Source organism: Euleptes europaea, chromosome 13, assembly GCF_029931775.1.
Source record: "Euleptes europaea isolate rEulEur1 chromosome 13, rEulEur1.hap1, whole genome shotgun sequence".
NCBI lineage: Eukaryota > Metazoa > Chordata > Lepidosauria > Squamata > Sphaerodactylidae > Euleptes > Euleptes europaea.
In genome coordinates this window covers 11,257,304-11,280,719 of record NC_079324.1, presented here as the reverse complement: position 1 = coordinate 11,280,719, position 23,416 = coordinate 11,257,304, and the positions used below count along the sequence as shown (strand labels likewise).

At 45.4% G+C, this 23,416-nt stretch overlaps 1 protein-coding gene across 1 annotated transcript in view; it reads left to right on the top strand.

The window, feature by feature from the left end:
- COL4A5 (collagen type IV alpha 5 chain) overlaps nt 1–23,416 on the top strand; it is a 191,677-nt gene that overhangs the window by 115,370 nt on the left and 52,891 nt on the right. Inside the window, exons 26-35 of the mRNA XM_056858951.1 lie at nt 97–288; nt 3,661–3,829; nt 6,656–6,748; nt 6,838–6,942; nt 8,053–8,150; nt 10,189–10,339; nt 13,000–13,113; nt 19,514–19,681; nt 20,681–20,770; nt 22,250–22,399. Coding sequence (XP_056714929.1) covers nt 97–288; nt 3,661–3,829; nt 6,656–6,748; nt 6,838–6,942; nt 8,053–8,150; nt 10,189–10,339; nt 13,000–13,113; nt 19,514–19,681; nt 20,681–20,770; nt 22,250–22,399 — 1,330 coding nt within the window. The remainder of the gene's footprint in view (nt 1–96; nt 289–3,660; nt 3,830–6,655; nt 6,749–6,837; nt 6,943–8,052; nt 8,151–10,188; nt 10,340–12,999; nt 13,114–19,513; nt 19,682–20,680; nt 20,771–22,249; nt 22,400–23,416) is intronic.

The window sequence follows — 23,416 nt, the reverse complement described above, 5'->3', positions numbered from 1 at the left end:
GTTGTTTGGTGGGTGGATGGGGTTGGAGAGAGAGCGCATCAGGAAGAATCTATGCAACGCTACCTACTGAAACAGTTACTCGTTTTTCTTATCTAGGGTTTTCCTGGCCCTTCAGGCCCTCCTGGACGTCCTGGTGCAAAAGGCGACCCTGGTGAAGTCCTTGGCTTCCCTGGAATGAAAGGGGAAAAGGGGGACCCTGGTTTCCCAGGACCTTCAGGTCTTCCTGGACTAGCTGGTTCTCCTGGAACAGATGGACAGCCAGGTCTTCCTGGGCCAAAGGGTGAACCAGTAAGTTAAATATTAAATTGTGGGAATGGGCAGTTGTGACGGACTAAGGGTTAATGTCTGTCAGTGACTGTATGTGAGAGGGACATACGGGGAGTGGGCAGAGCTTAAGAGGAGACAATGGGCTACTGGAAGGGTTTTTTTTTTTACTCTGTGTGATGGGTTGTGTCTAGTAGGACTGTGGGGGGAAAAAACCTGAAGGGTAACAAAAGAGAATTTGGGGGAAAATGACCCTACTCCCGTCACGGGGGGAGGAATAGTCTCTTGAGGAAAGAGGTATTCCTGGCCCCAGTATTGTGAGAAAATTGCTTTAAGTGCTGTGCAGTAGTTCCACAGAGAGAAAAAGGAAAGAAGAAGGTAGAATCTCCATACTTCCTAGTTTTAGGTGCCAGAATATACACATGAACCTCTGTGTGCAGGTTCTGGGAATAAGCTACCTTTCCCTAGTACTCATTTTTCCTCCAATACCTTTTCCTGTGAAGTATAATAAAATTATGTTATTTTATTGTTGAACTGAATAAAGCCTTTGGTGTCTCAATTATCTGAGGTAAAACGAAGTAGGAGATGAGGGAGAGATCCCCCCCCCGCCTCGTCACAACAGTATTCTAAATCTGAAGTGATAAGTGTAAACTGTGAACAGGCCAACCGAATTTCAACCAAATACATATACACCACAATGGTTAATGTCTCCCTAGCTAATCTCCTGTCACTGTCCTGACTCTTTACCTTTTTCTGTTCTATTTGTGCCCTGCTTTCTAAGACCAACTGGAGGATTGCGATACAGTGAAGGACAGTGAGGGCGCCAATACTTTTAAAATGTTGAGTAGGGTTAGGATTAGGATGGATTGGTGGTGGGAAGTGCCATTAAATCAAAGCCGACTAATGGGTTTTTCAAGGCAAGAGACGTTCAGAGGTGGTTTGCCATTGCCTGCCCCTGCTTAGCGACCCTGGACTTCCTTGGCGGTCTCCCATCCAAAGACTAGCTAGGGCCAACCCTGCTTAGCAGCCGAGATCTGACGCGATGGGGCTCCAGGTCAGGGCTGGAGTGGAGATGGAGCCTCTAAGCCAAATTTTGCAGATTAGCCGGACCTGTTTAGGCCTTTTGAGTAACAGGTGGGGCGTTCATATCTTTTAACTACTTGTCAGTCATTGAGCTCTGCTGTAAAGCCAGCCTTCTGATCTATACCGTGTGGGCCTGGCTTTGTTTCTGGTTAAAAGCATTAATTATCATGCTGCCCTCACATTTTTAACAGCCATCTGCCCTTTTAAGCTCTTGGGAACCAAATGGGACATAGTTACTAAAGCTTGTGTGGTGTAGTGATTAAGAGCAGTGGGCTCTAATCTGAAGAATTGGGTTTGATTCCCTGCTTTTCCACATGAAGCCTGCTGGGTGACCTTGGGCTAGTCACAGTTCTCTCCAAACTCTCTTAGCTCCACCTACTTCACAAGGTGTCTGTTGTGAGGAGAGGAAGGGAAGGCAATTGTAAGATGCTTTGAGACTCTTTAAAGGTAGAGAAAAGCAGGGTTTATTATTATTAATAGTAGTAATTTGATTCATTTGTCCTCTGTTCTGCAGCGAGCTCATGTACATCTGGTCTCTCACCTTCACAACCAACTCTGTGATGTAGGTAGGCTTAGATTGAGTGACTTGTCCAAAATCTCCTAGAGAGCTTTACAGCAGAGAGGAGATTTGAACACTGGCCTCCAGGCCCTAGTCGGAAGCCTTAGTCCCTCCATGTCAGATCACACTTGCCTGCAAAATGGGATTCTGGAGATGTTGGCTAGCAAGATAGCCACGTGTGTGGTGCAATATGGGCCAGATGTCCCAGCACCCATGAACTCTGATATGCTGCATCTGACTGGCCCAGCTTAGTTGCTTTGCAGGAGAAGGGTGGGGTTGAGTATGAGATAAGGAAGGGTTTGGAAATGTTAGGCTAAGGCAGGGTTCTCCAATGTGGTGCCCAATGTAGAGCGACATCAGGGCCCTGTGGATCCTTAAGGAGTTTTGCAGGTCCTGTAAAATGGAACTATTCCGCCAGGCCTATAACTGCGGGCAGCTGCGAGGTGTTCATCGTTGCTGGCCTCCCCATCTCTCCCCCCACTGCTGTTATCTGTGGGGGTGTAATCTGCTTATCTGGTACCATGGTGGCTACTATTGTTTTACTGGAGCGCCATCTTGTTTTAATGTCACTATGATTGCTGTGTTTTACACTCATGTTTTATGTTTTTATGTAGTTTTAAAGGTTGTCATCCGCCCTGAGCCCGGTTCGACTGGGAATGAGGGTGGGTTATAAATCTGAAAAAAATATGACTTTAATTAATTAAAGGTGCCATGGCGCCCACCAGTAGTTCTCTCTGGTGCCCAACAAACTTTTTAGGAAGTGGGCAGGGTCATTGTAAGGCAGGGCTTGTTATTGGCTGCCCTCATTGGAAGGAAAGGGTTTTATTGTAGCTGCTGTGGGGGCACTGGAGGATCAGGAGGACTGGTAAGAACCCAGGCTTTGTATGGTTCCATTCCCCCTGCAGGCTATAGTTATTTTATTCTCAATTCTCTTTCTCCCTCCTTCTTTCCAGCTTGCCTTCCTTTCTTTTTATTCCCCTTCTGTGACTCTTTTGGAAAGCAAGGAGGGAGATACTGTGTTTGGCTCCTAGATTAAAGGGTAGCTTCAGTGCTAATGAAGAGCTAAATGTGCACAGAGAAGAGGGTTGTGTGCACGGAACAACAGAGGCTGGGTTTCTTTTATCTTTGAATCCAGACTGGCTTCTCCCCCAAATTAGATTCTGATGCCTTTGTATGCACACAAATATGTGTTCAGTCTGTCCCTATCAGTCACAGGTAAAAGGTCCCCTGTACAAGCACCAGGACATTACTAACCCATAGGGTGACGTCACATCCTGACCTTTGCTAGGCAGACTATGTTTACAGGGTGGTTTGCCATTGCCTTCCCCAGTCTTCTACACTTTACCCCCAGCAAGCTGGGTACTCATTTTACCGACCTTGGAAGGATGGAAGGCTGAGTCAACCTTGAGCCGGCTACCTGAAACTGACTTCTGTCTGGATTGAACTCAGGTTGTGAGCAGAGCTTGGACTGCAGTACTGCAGCTTACCACTCTGCGCCGCGGGGCTCTCTATCAGTCACAGAGCAACAGACAAATAAATGAGTGTTGCTATCATGCCCTAAGTGTGCCTTTAGTTAGCTGCAGTTAGAGGCAGAGGAGGAGACCAGATGGACTTTCTGGACCTAGCCAGCAAGGCTGTTCTTACGGCCCTGAGCCTTTTTGGAATAAGTCAGGTTGTCGATAAAAGGAAGTTTTAACGGAGCTGTTCCAGTGTGTATGGGTCAACTAACGTCTTTGACTTTCTTGTCCTTTTAGGGTGGCATTGCTTTCAAGGGGGAAAGGGGTCCACCTGGGGACCCCGGGTTGCCTGGACTTCCTGGGGATCGAGGGCCTGTGGGACCTCCCGGATTTGGTCCACAAGGGCCTGCTGGCGAAAAGGGCGTCCAAGGTGTTTCTGGACGGCCAGGACCCCCTGGGGTGCCAGGTGAGTAGCTTTACTAAGCAGTAATAAAGCCACTCTGCCCCGCAAGCCCAGTCAGCTGCCTTTCCCTGTCGTCTTTCTCTCTTTCTTTCTCTCCCTCTGGCTCTCCCTCCCTCCTCCTCTCTCTTTTCTTTCTTTCTTTCTTTCTTTCTTTCTTTCTTTCTTTCTTTCTTTCTTTCTTTCTTTCTTTCTTTCTTTCTTTCTTTCTTTCTTTCTTTCTTTCTTTTTTTCTTTCTTTCTTTCTTTCTCTCTCTTTCTTTCTTTCTCTCTTTTTTTCTTTCTCTCTTTTTTTCTTTCTTTCTTTCTCTCTTTCTCTTTCTTTCTCCCTTTCTCTCTCTCTCTCTCTCTTTCTCTCTCTCTCTCTTTCTCTTTCTCCCTTTCTCCCTTTCTTTCTCTCTTTCTCTCTCTCTCTCTCTCCCTCTCTCTCTCTTTCTCTTTCTCTCTCTCTTTCTCTCTCTCCTTCCCTCCCTCTCTCCCTCCCTCCCCTGTTTCACTCTTTCTGTCTCTCTCTTTCTCCCTCTTTATTTCTCTTTCTCTTCTCTCTCTCTTTCTCCCTGTCTTTCTGTACTGGGAGAGGGCTGCTGGCTCACCAGTTAAGGCTGCCAGTCCCCCTCTAGTCCAGATCTGGGCCAGTTTGCTGCAGGCTTGCCAGCCAAGGCAGCCCTCCCCCACAGTTCAGATCTGGGCTGTCGAGCTCGCTGCAGACTTGCCAGCCAAATTAGCCAACCACCCCCCTGGTTTAAATTTTTTAAAAAAATTAATGTCAGGGACTAGATACAAAATTTACAAAAGACACATGCAAAGTCAATTAATGATATTATTTTTTACTTCAAATACAAGCATACTCAACACAATAACAATAAGACTGAAGTAAAAGAAAATACTGTAAGAATGTTATTGTTGCAAGCTTGTTTGTTTTTTAAGTAAAAAACAATAACGTTAATTGACTTTGCCTGTGACCTTTATAAAGTTTGTATCCCCAGTATCTGGCATTACATTTTATGGCATTTGTTTATTTATTTACACATGGCCCAGCCTGATCAAGTGACATTTATGTCATATTTGGCCCTCCTAACAAATGAGTTCGACACCCCTGCCATAAAGTCCATCTTCCAAAGTGGCCGTTTTCTCCTGGTAAACTGATCTCTGTCAGTTGTAATCCCAGGAGATCTCCAGCCACTGCCTGGAGGTTGTCAACCCTATCAATGGAGAATCTCCTGAACTCGAGTATGAAGCTGATTTAGCAGGAAGAATCCTACTCCTTTGTTCTTGTAGTACCTACCACTATTTATTTATTAGCAATATTTATGGAAATAGTAATAACAATGACATTAATAAGATATTATAAAAACAGGAAGAAAACAGTTAATTAACAATGAAGGAAGGACTAATAATAACAATAACAGTAACTAGTGGTGTTACAAAATAGGCATACTTGTGTTTACATAAATGCTTGCTAGTCCATCATATGTCCTGGCCTGGATGGCCCAGATGAGCCTAGTCTTATCAGATCTTGGAAGACAAGCAGGGTCGGTCCTGATTAGAACTTGGATGGGAGACCATGAGGAAGTCCAGGGTTACTATGCAGAGGCAGGCAATGGCAAACCACCTCTGATCGTCTCTTGCCTTGAAAACCCTATGGGGTCACCGTAAGTCAGCTGTGACTTGATGGCACTTTCCACCACCAATCCATCATATAAAATTTGGGTGGTCAGTGAAATATGTAAAATACTCTAGATCTGACTACTTAACAAACCAGGATGAAGCTATATTTCAAAGAGCTTTTAAGAATTTGCTGCTTGGATTTTCCACTAAATTAAAAAAGGATAGCCATCTATTTGTAAAATTAGTTGCATATGATAGATTGTTGATGATTTTGAGCTGAGATTTTGTCCAAGATCAAGAGATCGCAGATCTTAAAATACCATTTTTTAAACTGAAGGTACTTTTACGTTTTTCCAGAACTCACTCTCTCTCTCTGTGTGTGCGTGTGTGTGTGTGTGGGGGGGTCATGTCACAGCTGACATATGGCAACCTCATAGGGTTTTCAAGGCAAGAGATGTTCGGAGGTGGTTTGCCATTGCCTGCCTCCATGTCACGACCCTGGTAGTCCTAGGAGGTCGCCCATCCCAATTCTAACCAGGGCTGACCCTGCTTAGCTTCTGAGATCTGACGAGATCAGGTTGTCCTGGGGCTATCAAGGTCAGGGCTCCAAAATACTACAATTAGGAATTCAGAAGCCACTAAGAACAATGTAATGAGCTCTAGTCTTATTTTAGGTATTGTTAAATGATCAAACATTTCCAATAAAATGTTGACTTTTTAATGAAATCATATATCCTGTAGTGTTCTGCATCTGAATTAATACTTCCTCCCAGAATTGTAAAACCTTAGGGCAGGGCCACCAACAATGTAAAAAGGAACCAATACCCTCACAGCCTTTCCAACACAAATTGGAGTATTTGGGCCACCTGCAGTATAATTTCAGAAGCGTCAGAAACAATCTACTCATAATCATAGAATCATAGAGTTGGAAGGGACCACCAGGGTCATCTAGTCCAACCCCTTGCACAATACAGGAAATTCACAACTACCTCCCTCACACACCCCCAGTGACCCCTACTCCATGCCAAGAAGATGGCCAAGATGCCCTCCCTCTCATGATCGGCTTATGGTCATAATCTTGTGACAGTTCTTCAACGTTCAAAGAGGATGAACGAGAACTTTTGTTGTTGTTGCTTTTAATGACCAAAGGTTTTTGTTTTTTTTAATTTCAAACTGTGAAACCTCCACTTTGAAGTTACCCAGCTCTACCTATTCTGCTTTCAGGACCAAAAGGTGAACCTGGCCAGACCATTACAGAAGAAGGGTTGCCAGGCATCCCCGGTCCCCCAGGCAGAGATGGCGAACCTGGACTTCCAGGTGGGTGGTTAATTGAGCCTCCTGGCGAGGTTGGATCCACCTTTCTTTTTGAGGTAATCGTTCTAACCAGCAATCTGTTTTATCTGCAGGTGATTCTGGACATCCAGGTCAACCTGGATTGCCAGGGACCCCAGGTGCAAAGGGTGATCCGGGTTTACCCGGCATTGGTCTTCCGGGCCCACCAGGACCTAAAGGTTTGTTCCCCCGACTATTCTAGAATGCCAGTGTTGTGTAGCAGTTAGAGCAATGGTTTTTTGACCTTTAATCTGTTACTGCCCCCAAACCACAAAACATTACCATGAACTGACCCTCAAGTCATCAAGCAAAAAGTAAGACATAAAAACAGCATCCAGACAAGACAAGTTTGTTGATATAAGTCTATTAATGTAAGTAGACCGTACGTTGATCTCTGGCATATGTTCAATGAGACCCTCATGCCTGAGGCCCATCAGATACCTCCTTAATGTCAAGTTTGAACACATATGAAGCTGCCTTTTACTGCATCAGACCATTGAGGTCAGTATTGCCCACTCAGACAGGCAACAGCTCTCCAGGATCTCAGAATGAGTGTCTTTCACATCACCTCTTAACTGATCCTTTTAATTGAAGATGGTGAGGATTGAACCCAAGACCTTCTGCATGCCAATCAGAGGCTCTTCCACTGAGCCACAGCTCCTCCCAGTTTGTTTCCTGTTAACAAACAGGAAACCTTTTAAAGGGCCTGGGAGAGAAATCTAGAGTTTGTGATTTTATCCCAAGGCAGGGTAAGCATTATAAAATCTCAGAAGCTGAACCCATTGGAAGGGTTGGCCTAAGATCCTCAATGCTTCCTGTTCACCCCCCCTGAAATTCTCAGTGCCCCCCCCAAGATTTTTAGATTGCCATATTCCCCCCCCCCCCAATTAAGAATCATTGGAGACCCAGGTTCAAATCCCCACTCAGCCACAAAATGTATTGGGCGAATCGCTGTCTGTCAGCCTAATGTACCACAACATTTTTGTGAGGAAATAGTGGGGAGAATGATCTGTGAGGTTTTGATGTCTTTGGAGTGGGATAAAAATGTAATGTATGAATATAGCTGTTGGACCTTAGGCACAAGAAACGCAGTTTGTTCTGTGGATGTTTTTATTCTGTCTGCTGCTGTGGTGCATGTGTGTGTATAAGACACATAATGTTGATTTTGGGGAAATAGTTTGGAATAAATAATGTAAAATGGGCTTGGATTTTTGTTTTCTAGACAAGCTTGTGCAATCCCCTTTTGAGATTTGTGGTGGTGTGCTCCAATCCCTTCTGTTGTGTTTTAGGTTTCGCTGGGTTTCCAGGTCTCCCTGGATCGCCAGGAGCCCCCGGAAGACCCGGTCAAGATGGGCTGCCCGGCCCACCCGGAATACCAGGACAGAAGGTCTGGAAAGAGGGTTTCTTTAGTTTGCTTAGCATGATGTGGAGAATTTTTTTTTAATAGGTAGGGCTACCATCCAACTAAAGCTCCTGCCCAAGTTCAGGATTTGTCCACTGAAGCAAGAGAGAGCCACCTCCTTCATTTGGTTGATGACCACTTGGATAATTCCGTCTTAGTTTCCTTAAACGAAAAAAGAGGGTGGGGGGAACCAGATTCCTGAATGAACACCAAGTTACTGAAATTATATTCTTTTATCATTGATATGCCTCCAGTAAGAGCATGGGGTGTTGTTACATACAAGCCTATAGATGTCGACTTGAGTATACTGACGGCACAATAGTGTATTTAACCACCTTCACTTGGAATACCAACTGCAGTAGTTCCTTGAGAGGCATGGTCTGACCACAGCCACGCATGCGCAGCCTGGATCCAAGTTAAGTTGCTGTACAGTAGACCGTCACCAGTCTGTTTCTGAGATCAAGGCAAATGGTAAAGTCCTTTCTTACCTGCAAGATCTTTTACTTCCTTCAGAAATAGGTTAAATTCACAGCAAAGCATGGTTCGGGCTACCCAACCAACCCAGCTGTCAAAACGAAGCTTGCAACGAGCCCTAATCTAGTGCTGCCGTATGCTTCTACTTTCCATTTGCTTTCCTCAACATCATCGGTACTCACTGAACAGCTCACAGAGAGCCACGTTCACAGTTACTCTCAACCAAAAGAGCCACGTTTACTTTCATCCCTGACATGAGGCTTGGACCTCAAGGAGGTTTGGAGCTTATCTGTTCCTCCAGTGGTAGCTGGTTGAAGGTGGGAACCCCCTGCCAACCAGAGGCCCTATTGGCAATCGCCCAATTTCCTGAAATACAGGGAAGGTGCCACACTGGGGAATGGGGCTCAGAGGAGCCACAGGCAGCATATCAGAGAGCCACAGGTAGCTCCAGAGCCACTTTGTGAGTATCACTTCTGCACACGCAGGGCCTCCAGGGGCAGAGCAACATCTGCAGTCACTACTTGTCAATTCAGACAAGACGCCAAGCCACATTTTATTTGTTTTTCAAATTATTTTAATCTATAAGACTCCTAGGGCAAGATTCGAGCCCAGTAGCACCTTAAAAGACCAACAAGTTTTCTTGGCTCTCAAAATCTTACATCCTGAAAATCTTGTTGGTCTTTTAAGGTGCTACTAGACTCACAGCACAGCATAACATTTATTGTATAAGGCCAAAGGCCATTACAGTTAGGACACACAGAGGGACATAGACAACTACAACAAAAAACAAGAATATAACAGCAAAAAACAAGAACATAACAACATTAAAAACATTTAAAAACACGTGTACACCTTCATTAAATACAATTAAAATAGTTCAGCCTTTAGACACAGGTCTGGCTCATGTTTTCTTGGCCACCATGGCAAATTGTGCCACTCTGTAAGAAACACACTGATTCAAATAGGAGAGCAGGAAGATTAATTTTTGCTAATGGACTCGAATCTTGCTCTTGTACTGGAGACCCAACACCGCTACCCAGCTGAAACTAACTTCAGGTCAGCTAATGACAATAAAAAAACACCGGAAATAATTTTAAAAAATAAAAATGAGACCAACACCCCAAGGGAAAAAAGCCCCAAAAGGTTAACAGGTAATTTTACAATCATTACACACACCACATTTTTCCCAAATCACTGAAGCATGGGCCACAATGGAGCCCAATGTTTTCGACTTAAGAGGGCACTCCACAGTATAGGAGTCAAGACTGAAAAGGCCTTGTTTCATGTGCCTTTAAAACTTGGTTAACAGGAACATGGTTTTGCAAACCTGGATCAAGTCATGATTTCTGTTTCTGGTTTGCTGGCTGACCTAGCATGGTGTATTAACAGAGCCATCACATCAAGCTGTGCCTAAGTTTGCTCAGCTATCTGGTTAAATGGAGTCATGGCAACCATGCTGTGGTCTTTTGTTTTTCTTTATCATTGCCTTAGAACGCTTGGGAGAAGAATTAAGCTTGGTAACGGCTTCTTTCTTTCTCTCGTATCACAGGGAGACCGTGGATTTGGTGTGCCAGGACCTGTTGGGCCACCGGGGCCTCCAGGTTTCAAAGGTGCACAGGGCCCTAAAGGTGACCCTGGCTTTCCAGGAAGTCCTGGTGTGCCAGGACGTGGAGGTTTTGATGGAATCCCAGGGTCTAAAGGTACCAAAATAGTTGTCTGACAATAATACTTATGGCACTGTATGTTTCTCATGTGCTTGTCGTATGTCTGTATTATTATTATTTTGGAAAACATGTATGTCAGTTCAGAAGATGCAAGCAATATAAGAATGAAATCTTATTAACAAGCACCATATATCTAATTCTGAACCAGTGTGGAGCAATAGATTCCCAAAATGGAGCTAGGGACAGATAGGGTGGATTTCTCTACAAACCTGAAGGAAGTGCCAAGTTTGCAGAAAAATCTGAAATCTAAAAAAGATACATTGAGGGATTAAAACTCCCCAAAATAATACCAGTAATGGCTATAGCTTTCAGGGGGGGATGCCCACTGAACTCTTAAGCACTGTTTTAGAAGTTGCTAGGCCACCAAAACAATATTGCTGAGCCTTCTAAGACTTAGTTTCTGTAAAGCAAAGCCACGGGGCAGGGGAGCAGGGGAGAAATGGAGAGTAACACAACTCTGGAAAGCATGCTACCCCTCTTCCCGGTATGTCCCCTGATGGAGGAGGAACAAGCCCACTGGTGATCACTACCCATACCACTCAGCCTGGCCTTCTGGCAGCCACTGTGCAACTGGGCCCAACCCATCCCCACTGGCAGCTACTGCCTGGGGGCCACAGAAAGGGAAAGCTGAAGACAGGAGCAAGCAAAGGTAAGTTTGTTGGATGGGAAGTTAAATTGTGGAACTCCCTGCCCCAGGATGTGGTGATGGCAGCCAACTTGGAAGGCTTTAAGAGGGGAGTGGACATGTTCATGGAGGAGAGGGCTATCCATGGCTACTAGTCAAAATGGATACTAGTCATGATGCACACCTAATCCCTGCAGGATCAGAGGAGCATGCCTATTATATTAGGCGCAGTGTAACACAGGCAGGATAATGCTGCTGCAGTGGTCTTTTTTGGGGGCTTCCTAGAGGCACCTGGTTGGCCACTGTGTGAACAGACTGCTGGACTTGATGGGCCTTGGTCTGATCCAGCAGGGCTTCTCTTATGTTCTTATGGAGAAGAGAAGGAAGCAGGAAAGGGAGAGAGGCAATGGGGGCTGCCAGGAATAGTGAGGAAGAGGGATACAAGGGGAAATGAGGTGCCCCCCACAGGTTCTTGCAAATCACCTGCTTATAAAATTATGGTGTGCAAACCAGCAAAGAACCCACTAAGAATATAAAAATAGCATTCATTAGCTTGAAATAATATTCATAAAACAACCGATTGGGTCATCTGAAACACCACACCAAAGGAAGCTGAACTGTGGTTTGGCATGACGACTGAAAGGACAAATCATGGTTTGCACAATCAGCTGTCAAATCAGAATTAGAATTGGCTTTGAAGTGGGTTTGCAAACTGTGCTTTGTGCAAACTGTGGTTTGGCAGGATGTTTTGATCTCCCATTGACAGGGGAAAGTGCAGGATATGGGTGTGTAAGAGAGGGGAACATGTGTTGGCAAAAAACTTTTCCCTGTATGAAATGCACTCCCTGTTGCCTTTGAACTGTCATTTGTTGTGGTCTTTATGGTGGCAACAATGTTTGTGGGCAGCAGCCCCAGTTCCTGTCCCTGTGGCTCATGGCTATGCTGCGAGGGCAGACCTGACTGGCTGGAGCCCAGTTGCGGGTTTTCCCACTTCCAGATTGGCTGCTTTTCTTCCTGCCTACAGTGAAACTGTCCTGCAGTCCCTGCAATTCAGCTCTGAGCCAGTACTGTTAAGGGAAAACAAACCTGATGCTAAATAACTGCATTTCTCTTCCTCTTCACTGGCTTAATTTCCCCTCTGTTATATTGGCATGAACCCAAACCTCATTGGCTACCTAACAGATTCTGTGTTTCCATTAACATTAAAAATGGTACTTTTGCAATAGCTGAGCATGGCTACAAGCTTGGGTACGAAAGGAACAAGTGTTGGGGGCGTTTAGAGTGTCCCCCGCCCCCGCTTTCATGTTAGAAATGTTCAGTCAAATGCTCAACTTAGTCATGTGGGTTCCCCTCCTCCCCATGTATGCCACAGTACCAAAGTTCATGCACACATTCAACGCGATCTGTGTTATCCAATCTCGCAAACAGTTTGCAAGCACAGCGGTTCAGATGGGTGCACAGAGTTCTCATCTGAAAGAGATTCCCTGTTCATTTTGACCTGGGGACAAAATTTCCATGTACAGATGAAGTGGACTGTGAATCAAGTCTTCCCACTGGAAAGAACTGGGAACCTTGCAAAACTGGTTTTCTGTAAACTAAGCAGAAGTCTGGTGACAAAATAAGATTGCTATAAATCCAACACTTGATTTTTCCTTGACAAAAAGAGAAACAACTAGCAGGTCAAATATTGGCCTGTATCCAACCCCACACAGTTTCAAACACTCCACGTCCACTACAATTTTCTTAAGAGGCTGTGACAGTTGCACCATTCCACAGCAGTGCCTCCCTGCTATGTTATTCCCAAAGGTCCATACGCTCCCCCTCCCCCGGAGCAAAATTTCAGTGAGCTCCAGCAGATGGGAGGAATCAGTGGAAATCACTGCCCACTCTTCAGAAAACGAATAGCCCTGAAGTTTTTGGAACTGCATGGTTGGATACAAGCCATCAGTTCTGGGAAGATGTGTTGTCTTTTGTAATTTTGATATCTGATTTATTAGACTTTCTCTTTCAGGTGATGCTGGAGTTCCAGGCCAGCCTGGGTTAGTTGGACCTCCAGGGAGTCCAGGAACTGGTGCCCAAGGCCCACCTGGACCACCAGGGCCTCCAGGACCTGTAGGCCCACCAGGTAGGTTTCAGCGTAAATGATTTGTATTTGGCACTGCCCCAAACTACTCACCATTATAGCATTTCTGAAAAATCAGACTGACCATCTATTTCCCTTTCTCTCTTTTAATGTTGGAAGTTTCTTTATGGATAGTCACTAGGATCTTTTCCGGATTCTCATTTTCCTTCCTTCTAAGATCCTGTTTCTTCGGGCGATGGTGAAGGCTGTGTGTGGTTCACTTCTGCACATGTTTGCTCCCTGTAGGGGATGATTCGATATAATAGATTTAAGTCTGGCATAAAAACCTGCAGTTAAAATCTGCAGGGAGATACGCTGGAATTAAACCTGTGTGATATCGAATCTACCCCTAGAGGGAGCAAAACACATGTGGAGCTGAACCCCCCCCCCCCAAAGAAACCGGATTTTAGAAGTGAGGAAAATGAGAATGCAAAAAATCCCTTCCTTACGTGTCCTAGAAAAAATATTATACTGATCAGAGCAATATCATTCTTAGGCCTCTACTAAGAATTCTCTCCTAAGTTTTCCATTAATTTGAAATAATTTGCAGTGAGCTGTGATAAAATTAACAGGTGGTTTTACTCACCTGACTGTTCCAGAATAGCTGATCCACAGCAGGGCCAAATGAAAACCATTCCACTTGTAAGCTATTGTCGATCATCAGCAGAACAACTGGAGATGTGATCTGGCAGGATTCCAGTACACCTATTTCATCTGCCAACTCAGTTTACAGTCTTGGGCAAGACATATTCTCTCTGTCTGCGTCCCCCACTGGCACTGTGTAAATAATAATACAAGTCTATTTTACAGTGCTGTTTGCGAGGATTACTGTTGTAAAGTGCTTTGAACACTGAAAGTGCTATATAAATGCTCAGTGCGAGCAATAATAACCCCTAACAGCGACTCAAAAGAAAACATTGCTCTGTCATACCATTATATGCCTACGAATATTGTTACACTGGATTACAGTCACATCATGTCAGTGTCCATCATGGGTTTCATTCAACAAAGCTTAGTATATTTATTTGTTTTTCAAAATTCTCCAAGTGCAGATGATGGTTTATGTCTCATGGAGGTTGTCAGCCTGTGTCTGGGTTGTACCCCTGTAGGTTGCACACAAAATCCCACCACATAGAAAACTAGCATGTAAAGCGTTTTCTGTGTTAGAACCATTCTTCCTAATGTGCTAGATTGATGCCAGGAGGGAATGAGGCACGTTCAGCCCCCACACACACATCAGCAGCCCTGAAGTGGTACAGCCCAGACAACCTCAGTGAGAACTATCCCAAATGTTACATGAATGAATTAGGGTATTACACAGACTACAAATATTGTCCCATATTCCAAAGAGGCAGTTGACTGGTATATGCAAGGGATTATTCTTGATTTATGGATCTTGAAGACATGCAGATCCAGTGTGTTTTATTAATATAAAACAGCACAAAATCAGCTTTACTTTGAGCCTTATGTGAAAATACAGAAAATTGGTATAATTTTGTTTCATATTTCTGATGTCTAAAAGTAGACCTTCTAAAAGTATGACTGTCCTATTTTTAGAGATATTTTTTTCAATTTGCTTTTGTGTAAGGTATGTTGGTTTTATGTTACACAAAATGTAACTTGCTAAAAGGGGAAGGGAGTTTTCCCCCATGATGTTTCTGAATTGAGGATTAAGGGATTACCTCAGAAAGATACGGGGCCATTGCGAGACTCACAGGCTTGTTTGGAGGCCTTGTTTACCTTTTCATGGGTCACCAGTTCCCATGATGGTGGCAACATTTCTTCAAGCTGTACCCGTTGTGGGAATCCTCCTGTATGCCACCTGCCTGGAGATGCCAGCTCTCTCGCGTGGCATCTCTGTGCAAGCCCAGACAGGAAGATGGCAGCCGTGCCTGCTCCTGAGGCAATCTCATGGGGGCCGCTTCATGAATCATCTGGCCCTAAAGCCCACCTGGCAATAACCATGATGGAAGTATTTCCCTATGAGCCAGAGTGGAAATTCACTGTAACCCCAGACTGCTCTGACAACATACTTTGGGTTTTTCCATGTGCACCTTTGTGGCTGTCCTGCATGACCTCAGTTTGACACATCTTTACTTCAAGATGTAGCATGCACCAGTGTTCAGCTTAAATGGAGACTGGTGGTCCATTCCTAACACATTCAAGGAAATCCATAGCTTGGTGTACAGGTTGCCTGCATGACCACATTGACACTGAAAAATGCACCCATCACAAAAGCCGTTGCATCCGTCACATTCCTAAGCGCTACAGCTTCCATTTAAAAAAAAGCAAAAATCTAGTGTTCATGGCTGTGGAGAGCAAGGATTAAAAAGCTTACAGACAGGCCAAGGATCTTAATGGAAGCCATAGGCAATATATGCTCTGCAGAGCAGACGCCTTGCAGAATCGAGACAAAATTCAGATGGGGGCAAAGGGTGGAATTAGTGGGTATTTTAATGTTCAAATGAGCACAAGGGTGGGGAGTGTATAATCCTCCCCTGCCTTGCTTTACCACCCCACGTTCCATTGCGTGACACACACACACACACAGCCTGGCTCATTTGGGGTATCCGAGCCTGGCTGGCAGAAAAGTGGGGCCAGAACGGGATCCCTGGGAGTCGCCCAGGTTCCCCATCACTTTCTAATGACCTCTCCACATGACCTGTTCCAGCATCTCAGGTGACTCCCTGCACATAGCACTGCTTTTAATGATCACACATCCACCTACAACTTGAAATCCCCTTCCACATTTTCACCCCATGCTGCAATTTGCCTATCATGTCACAAAACTGCTTTCTTTCCAAACAACCACCTTGTTTGCCTCTTTCCAAAAAAATCCACAGGGCTCACTTTCCTTTCCTTCCATGCACAGCTACTGTACCACTGAGAGCATGACGGCCTGTAGTGCATGATTTTAGCTTGAGCTAACATATCACTGTTCACTATCTTTGTCTGTGTTTGTTCTCTTTGCTCTGATCCCTCTTTTGCTCACATCTCTTGTCTCTATACTTTAGCATTAGCTTGGAATAATATTAATGCAGTCTTTGTTACAATACAACTTGAAGTGGTCGTCTTGGTTCATGTGTTCCTCTGTGCACTTTGCCATTTGGTCACTTGGTTTCCATCTCTGGGCACCGTCAACCTTGCAGAATGAGTCATTCTGGTAAATTGCAATATTTTGCCACCACAACGACACTGATGCAACATTCAGAAAGCAAAGAAAGCCAGAATTTGTAATCTTGTCAATGTTAGAACCTTGTGATATGACTTGGTTCTATTTCCATTGGAATAGTGGTATATAAATATCTGTTGTCCTCCAAATATGGTGGTTACTGCACACTGGAAAATGATGAAATCAAGAATTCCTGACATCCAGTTTCATTTATACTGATGTTGCCTACCTTGGCACTGTGTTTTAGTCACTTGGCCTTGGCCACAATCCACAACTCACTAATTTACAGGCCATCCTGTTTAGTCAGTGACTTGTGGATTGCAGCTTTTGTGTAGGGTTGGTATTTTGTTTGGTTGTTAGTTCTAACACTGATGTGCTTTTGTATCCTAACCTATTGGCATTCTCACACAACTCCTTTCTGCTTCCTGTGTCTCAACTTCCTGATGAATTGTTAACCTGCTGGCTTTTTCAACCTCTCAGGTCCACCAGGTACTGTGGTTTCTTCATCAAAGACTTTTTTCTTATCTTAAATGTATTACTTTCCATCAGCCCCTCTCCCCACCCTCAAATTCTAATGTAGTGGCTCAGTCTGCCTAGGTAAAGCCCTCTCCGAGGAGACAATCTCTAAACCAGGGGTGTCAAACATAAGGCCCGGGGGGCGGATCCAGCCCTTCAGAGCTCTTATCCGGCCCACGAGCCAGCTGAGGCAGCCACACACACATACCCCGCTCCCAATCTGGGCTGGTGAGCCTGCTACAGGCTTGCCAGCTGGGGCAACCACTACCCCTGCTCCCGCGGTGTCAATTATCAAAGATTGTTAAATAAAAGAAAATACTCTAAAAGTGTTATTGTTTTAAGCATGTTTGTATTTTAAGTAAAAATAATGTCATTATTTTTGCCTGTGTCTTCTATAAAGTTTTATCTCTGGTACCTGGCATTAAATTTTATGGTACACGTGGCCCGGCCCAACCAAGTGACATTTATGTAATACCCAGCCCTCGTAACAAATGATTTCGACACCCCTGCTCTAAACCATTTTCTGGTGTATGGAGGGTAAACCTACATAGTCCCAGACAATTAAGCAACTCTTCGTGACCTCTGTGCAGAACCCACCAAATCGTGTTGGTTGGAAGTAAGAGACAAGAGAACCAGACCTGTCTGAACGAAACCATTTGCATCCTTCAAGGCCGCCTTCTCCAGGAAAGACCTCCAACTCCTCCTTGGCTTGCTGGTTCAAAAAGAGCATCAGCTGGTGTGCTCTTCTTTTAATTTCCTAGTATTGTAGCTTAGGGACCGAGTTCTCTCTGCCCTCCTCTTCAGCCTGTATGGAAAGGACTGTTCAAGAACATATATGCAGTTAAAATTTATGACCTCTGCACTTTTTTCCACCACATTCTTTTCTAGTCACTCCAAGATGGATTTGTTTACCCATGCATATGTGACTGGTGAATTCTACAGAGGGTGCTACTGATGTAGGAGAAGGCCTAGATTTTTCTTCCTGTATCATAGTCGTGTTTTTTTTTTTTTTTTTAGCATCCTCAAAAAGACTGAACCACTAACTCTGGGAGTGATTTGGATATTCTGTGCCAGTGGATTTTTCTTCCTTTTAGAGCAGGTGGTTTGAATCCCAACTAACTTCTCTGCTGTTGAAAGATGATGCCTTAGGAGGAGAGACTGACAAAAATTGCTCCCACTTATGTTAGTGGAAAATGTAGTGGTTCATTCTCACATTCCCTAGTGGTTGATACATGTTTTTCTGTTTTAGTGCAGCTTCCCATATCTCAACTGGGTAGGCTTTAGAACTTGAGGCCCAGCCAATGGGGAACTGGCCTTTGATTTTCCATCCTGATTCTGCAAAGGGGGGAGCCTTTTCTGCTTTTCCCAAATATGTTTAATTGAATTTGACTCCAGTGGGGAATCAGTTGGTGTCATTGGGGGTGGTCTTCCATCCCTCCAGAAGCTTGTTGGACGGTTTTCCCTAAGCAGACTGAACTACTATCTCCAAGAAGGGCCTGGTAAACACATAATTTCTTGACTCCAAAATGTGATCCCTGCTGTTTTGTATAAAGTGCCACTGAGAGCGGTGGGGTTCTCTCTGTCATGCCATCAGTGGCTGTTTTATTCTCTCTAAATAGCAAACGTAAAGGCCTCTGGCATGGAATAATAGATATCTGCCATTGAGGCACGTGCTCTGTGCAAGCCTTGTGAAATATAAAAATATCTTTGGACAAAATAGCTTGATTATTTCATTTAACACTTTCTCACATTTAGACCATGTATGTGAACTTCGGAGCGGGGGGTGAGTGCTATGATTCTTTCCCCCACGGCATGCTGTAGCAGTAACTCAGCCAGATTGCTGGAGACTTTTTTTCACCTTCTGCATCCCTGGTCATCAACTAGATTGACAGGCCACTGCAGATAAGTTGTGTGCCGCCCTCTTCTGCGGCTCATGTACTTCCCAGCCCTTGTCCCACACACAATTTCATCATCATTAAAGCGAGGGGCTGCCTTTGACTTCCTTGTTTGCTGGCTCCCGTGGAACATCATACAAAGCAGCCTAATATTGCGCCAGGCCGTGGGGAGAGGTTTTCGCATCCACTGTGACTGGAGACTCGGAGTTACCCGATATTGAAATGGGACCTTCTGCATGCCTCTCCTACCATTCAGATCTGTTTGAGGCCTATTACAAAAAAGGGTGTTGTTAGGGAATGAGCTAAATTCTGCTGCAGGGATCAGCATCGCATCATGTCATTAGGTACATCGCGACATCAGCCTGTACTGAGATGCTGTGCAGAATGACATAACAAACAAGACTCGCACCCCTGTCTGGCCTGCACTGTGCTGTTGGATTCTCACTGCGGCAGCAGCATCTTGCATATCAGAAACTAATTTTCCTACATTGAGCAGCTTGTGAGCTCATCCCAGTTATGTAAACGTGTTTTGGATCATACCCCTATCCTAAGACTCCACCAAGTAAAGTTTGTTTCTTCATTAAAATATTTATACCCCACCTTTACTCTTGGCTCAAGTTTGAAGCCTTCCTCCAGTCTAAGGAGGCTCTCTCCAAATTAAGAGGCTCTTCCATTGGAGGAAAAACCATTTCAGTTGGAGGAAGATCTACCCCAGAACCCGTTTGTGACCCATCCCTACCTTTGCCATGCAAGTTGATCTATACCCACCTGTTGCATATTCGTTTTTGCTGACAACTTGTATTCTAATAATATCATCTAGGGTTACATGGCATACCAGGTGAGAAAGGAGATCCTGGACCACCAGGGTTCGACATTCCTGGTCCTCCAGGTGACAAAGGCAACCCAGGGGTTCCAGGGCCACCCGGTTTCCAAGGGCCCCCAGGTTCACCAGGGCCACATGGACGAGATGGGACTCCCGGATTTCCAGGTAAATTCCTGTTGTGCTTCCAATTATACAGTGGCCAGTGTAGGGACAGAGAGCGTTGTCTGTAGAAATGGATGGCTGCATATGAACATCTTCTAGTTTATGATTCAGTGCATGGAATGCAGGCGGGTTAAACCTGTGTCCAAAAACTGAGAGCCAGCATGGTGTAGTAGTTAGGAGCAGTGGACTCTAATCTGGAGAACCAGGTTTGATTCCCCACTCCTCCACATGAGCGGCGGGGGCTAATCTGGAGAATCGGGTTTGATTCCCCCTCCTTCACATGAAGCCCGCTGGGTAACCTTGGGCTAGTCACAGTTCTCTCTGCTCTCAGCCCCACTTACCTCACAAGGTGTCTGACGTAGGGACAGGAAGGGAAGGCAATTGTAAGCCACTTTGAGACTCCTTAAAGGTAGAGAATATTAAAAATTGTTATGCAAGTTTCAAATCCTTCCAATGATGGATATAGCATGTCTCCATTCACCTTGGTAAAGTAGGGCTTTAGGGCAGTTTAACATTGAATGTAACAGTGGAATTAGGGCAATTTAATCTTTTCACTTCATCGTAGCCTTGTCTAGATGGAAAATGCAAAGACATTATTCACTTGCCAGTGCTTCTTTCTTTACACAAGAAAACAGTGGATCTTTTCTGTTGATACTGGGCTGCTTTAAGTAATAAGTACCTAAAGTTAGAGGCAGTTATATCTGCATGATGTGTCTCTCTTAAGATCATAGTCGATACATAATACAGCACTTTTTGTGAATGGTTCAAGGGCACATTATACCCGATATTCATGGGCATACATGTGCACACGGACACCTCTTATTTCAGTGCAAGCACTCCAGGAAAGCAGTGCATTGCTCCCTATGGGTTTGGACTATATCTGCAGTCCAGCCCATGCTCACATGGGCAGCAGAGTACACTCCTTTTAGTTTACCAGCTTGAAAAGCAGCCAAAAGTGGAATGTTTCGGTTGAGAATGAAATTGGTGGTTCTGTGCCTCTAGGTGCTAAAGGCGAGATGGGTGTGATGGGAACCCCGGGTCCTCAAGGCTCTTTCGGAGCCCCTGGCAGAAGTGGTCTTCCTGGCCCAAAAGGTGAGACGTATGTTGTGTTGTGTTAAGTGCCGTCCAGTGGCTTCCAATTCATGACGACCCCATGAATCAGTGTCCTCCAAAATGTTCTACCGTTGACAGACTTGTTCAGGTCTTGCATACTGAGGGCCGTGGCTTCCTTGATTGAGTCAATCTTGTTTGAGATGTATGTTTTTATGTTCGTCTTCATGTCTTCAGTGCAGTCCCGTGTGGGACTACACAGAAGACACTTGGCGAACAGCAGTTACAGATAAGTGCAACAATGTTTTTTTAAGGCAGCAGATTTAATGTCACTTCACAATATGAGTTTGTTCTTTCACTCTAAAACAAGGGTGTCAAACATAAGGCCTGGGGGGGGGGCAGAGCTGGCCCCTTGAGAGTTCTTATTGGGTCCGTGAGCCATCCATGACAGCCACCCCCTGTCCCAATCTGCGCTTGCAAGCCCAATGCAGACTCACCAGCTGAGGCAGCCACTCCCCTTCTCTATCAGGGCTGGCAAGGCCACTACTGTCAAGGCCGCTGCCAGCTCGCCAGCCAAGGCAAACCCCCCCACGCCCAATCTGGGCTGGTGAGGCATGGCCCGCTCCGACCAAGAGACATTTATGTCATATCCGGCCCTTGTAACAAATGAATTCAACACCCCTTCTCTAAACGTTCAGGTGTACATACTGTTTTTCACACGTAGGTAAATGTTGAACTGTGTCCTGAGACGGCCCCTCCCGGGAGCCGTTCAGGCCAGGCGCCAGCTCTACCCGGGACCCCCGCGGGAACTCCCCCCCCCGGTGCGGCGGCGGCAGCCGCCGACTCAGGTACCTACCACTCCGGGGGCGGGTCGGAGGAAAGGCCCTCATCTTTTGTTTGTAAGCTCTAGTTCCATGATAATCCCATAAGCAGACATCCACAGACAAGCAGTCCAAAGAGTTGATTTATTGGAAAAATCCACAGGTTAACAGAAGCTAAGAATCAAATGGACACTAATGAAAACTACAAGCACAGTACAGGGCATATATGGAAGCGTAGGGCAAATCGGGATAGATCTGGATGCCATGGCAACCCCCCTCCCAGGAGCTGTCAGGGAGGTAGGATTCTACCGGCATTCCCACAGAGTTCAGTCTAAACACGTTGTTTGCAGGGCTATAGCTGGCCTTGGCCAGCAGCTGGAGAAAACCACAACATTCCTTTCTCAGGCCATGCCTGACAAACCTCTGGCTTCTGCCTACCTCTGCTGATGTCAGATGAGTCGTTCTTTAAGGCGTCGTAGGCCTTGTCTGTCCAGCAGCACCATTGCAGGATCACATTCAGAAGCTTCTTAGTTGCTCTGCCTTTTAGAGGCTTGGCGCTATCAAGGAAATTTGACTGCTACTACTGTTGGACAATGCAAAAAAAAAAAAAATGTCAAGCCAAGGCGGCAGCTCTTTCTGGGACAATCAGGGAGCATCTGCAGGGCAAACTGATGATGAGTTTTGTCTGGATGCCCCTTAGGCGATGCCGGCACCCCCGGCCAGCCAGGCCTGCCAGGACCTTCCGGGCTAAAGGGGAGCAAAGGCGAGGTGGGACTTCCTGGTGCCCCAGGGCCGACTGTTCCAGGCAGAGTGACCACGAAAGGACAGAAAGGAGAACCGGGACTGCCAGGTGAGAAAGCCCCCTTCCCATCCTCCTCCCTTTCCCGTCCTCCTTTCCTTTCCTTTCTTTTTCCTTTTTGTTTTCTTTCCCACCTCCTTTTTAGTATTCTGCCTCCTCCCCATGGAAGCAACAGGACTGCTGCTAGCTGATGCCCCCCCCCCGCCCCCCGGCAATTGTCCTTTTTGGCCTGTCGCCACATGGGAACATTTCCTCTTTTAGATGTGGTGGTGCACCATCTGCCTATAAGGTCTAAACCTATTAGTTTAGATTTATGGTTTTAATTGTTTATTTTAACTTTATAATATATGTGTGTGTATTATATGTTGTTAGCCGCCCTGAGCCTGGCTTTGCCGGGAAAGGGCAGGGAATAAATCAAACCAAATAAATAAAACACTGGCTCTGGCTTCAGTCCTGGCTTATGCAGGTGACATTGAACGGGTGAAAAGGTAGGACTTGGACAAGAAGTGAAGCTAATGACCTGTGCCATCAGTAACTTCATCCTTTGCAGCAGTGCTTTCAGTCATGTAGATATAACTATCTGGCAGCAGAGTGTAAGAGATGGAGGAAGGGGAAAGTTACGACTGAGTTTATTACTCAGCATGGTGTAGTGGTTAAGAGCGGTGGATTCTAATCTGGAGAACTGGGTTTGATTCCCCACTCCTCCACATGAGCAGCGGACTCTAATCTGGTGAACCGGGTTGGTTTCTCCACTCCTACACATGAAGCCTGCTGGGTGACCTTGGGCTAGTCACAGTTCTCTCTGAACTCTCTCAGCCCCACCTACCTCACAAGGTGTCTGTTGTGGGGAGAGGAAGGGAAGGAGATTGTAAGCTGGGTTGATTCTTCTTAAAAGGTAGAGGAAGTCGGCATATAAAAACCAACTCTTCTTCTACTGATCAGTCTGAGAGAGGAGGGAATTACTTCACAAGGCAGAGCACAAATGAAAGCAAGGTCCAGTCTAAAAGAATAAATGAACCACTCAGAATGAGCATGCGCTTTTCCTACCTGGTGGTGGATTGGCAAAAA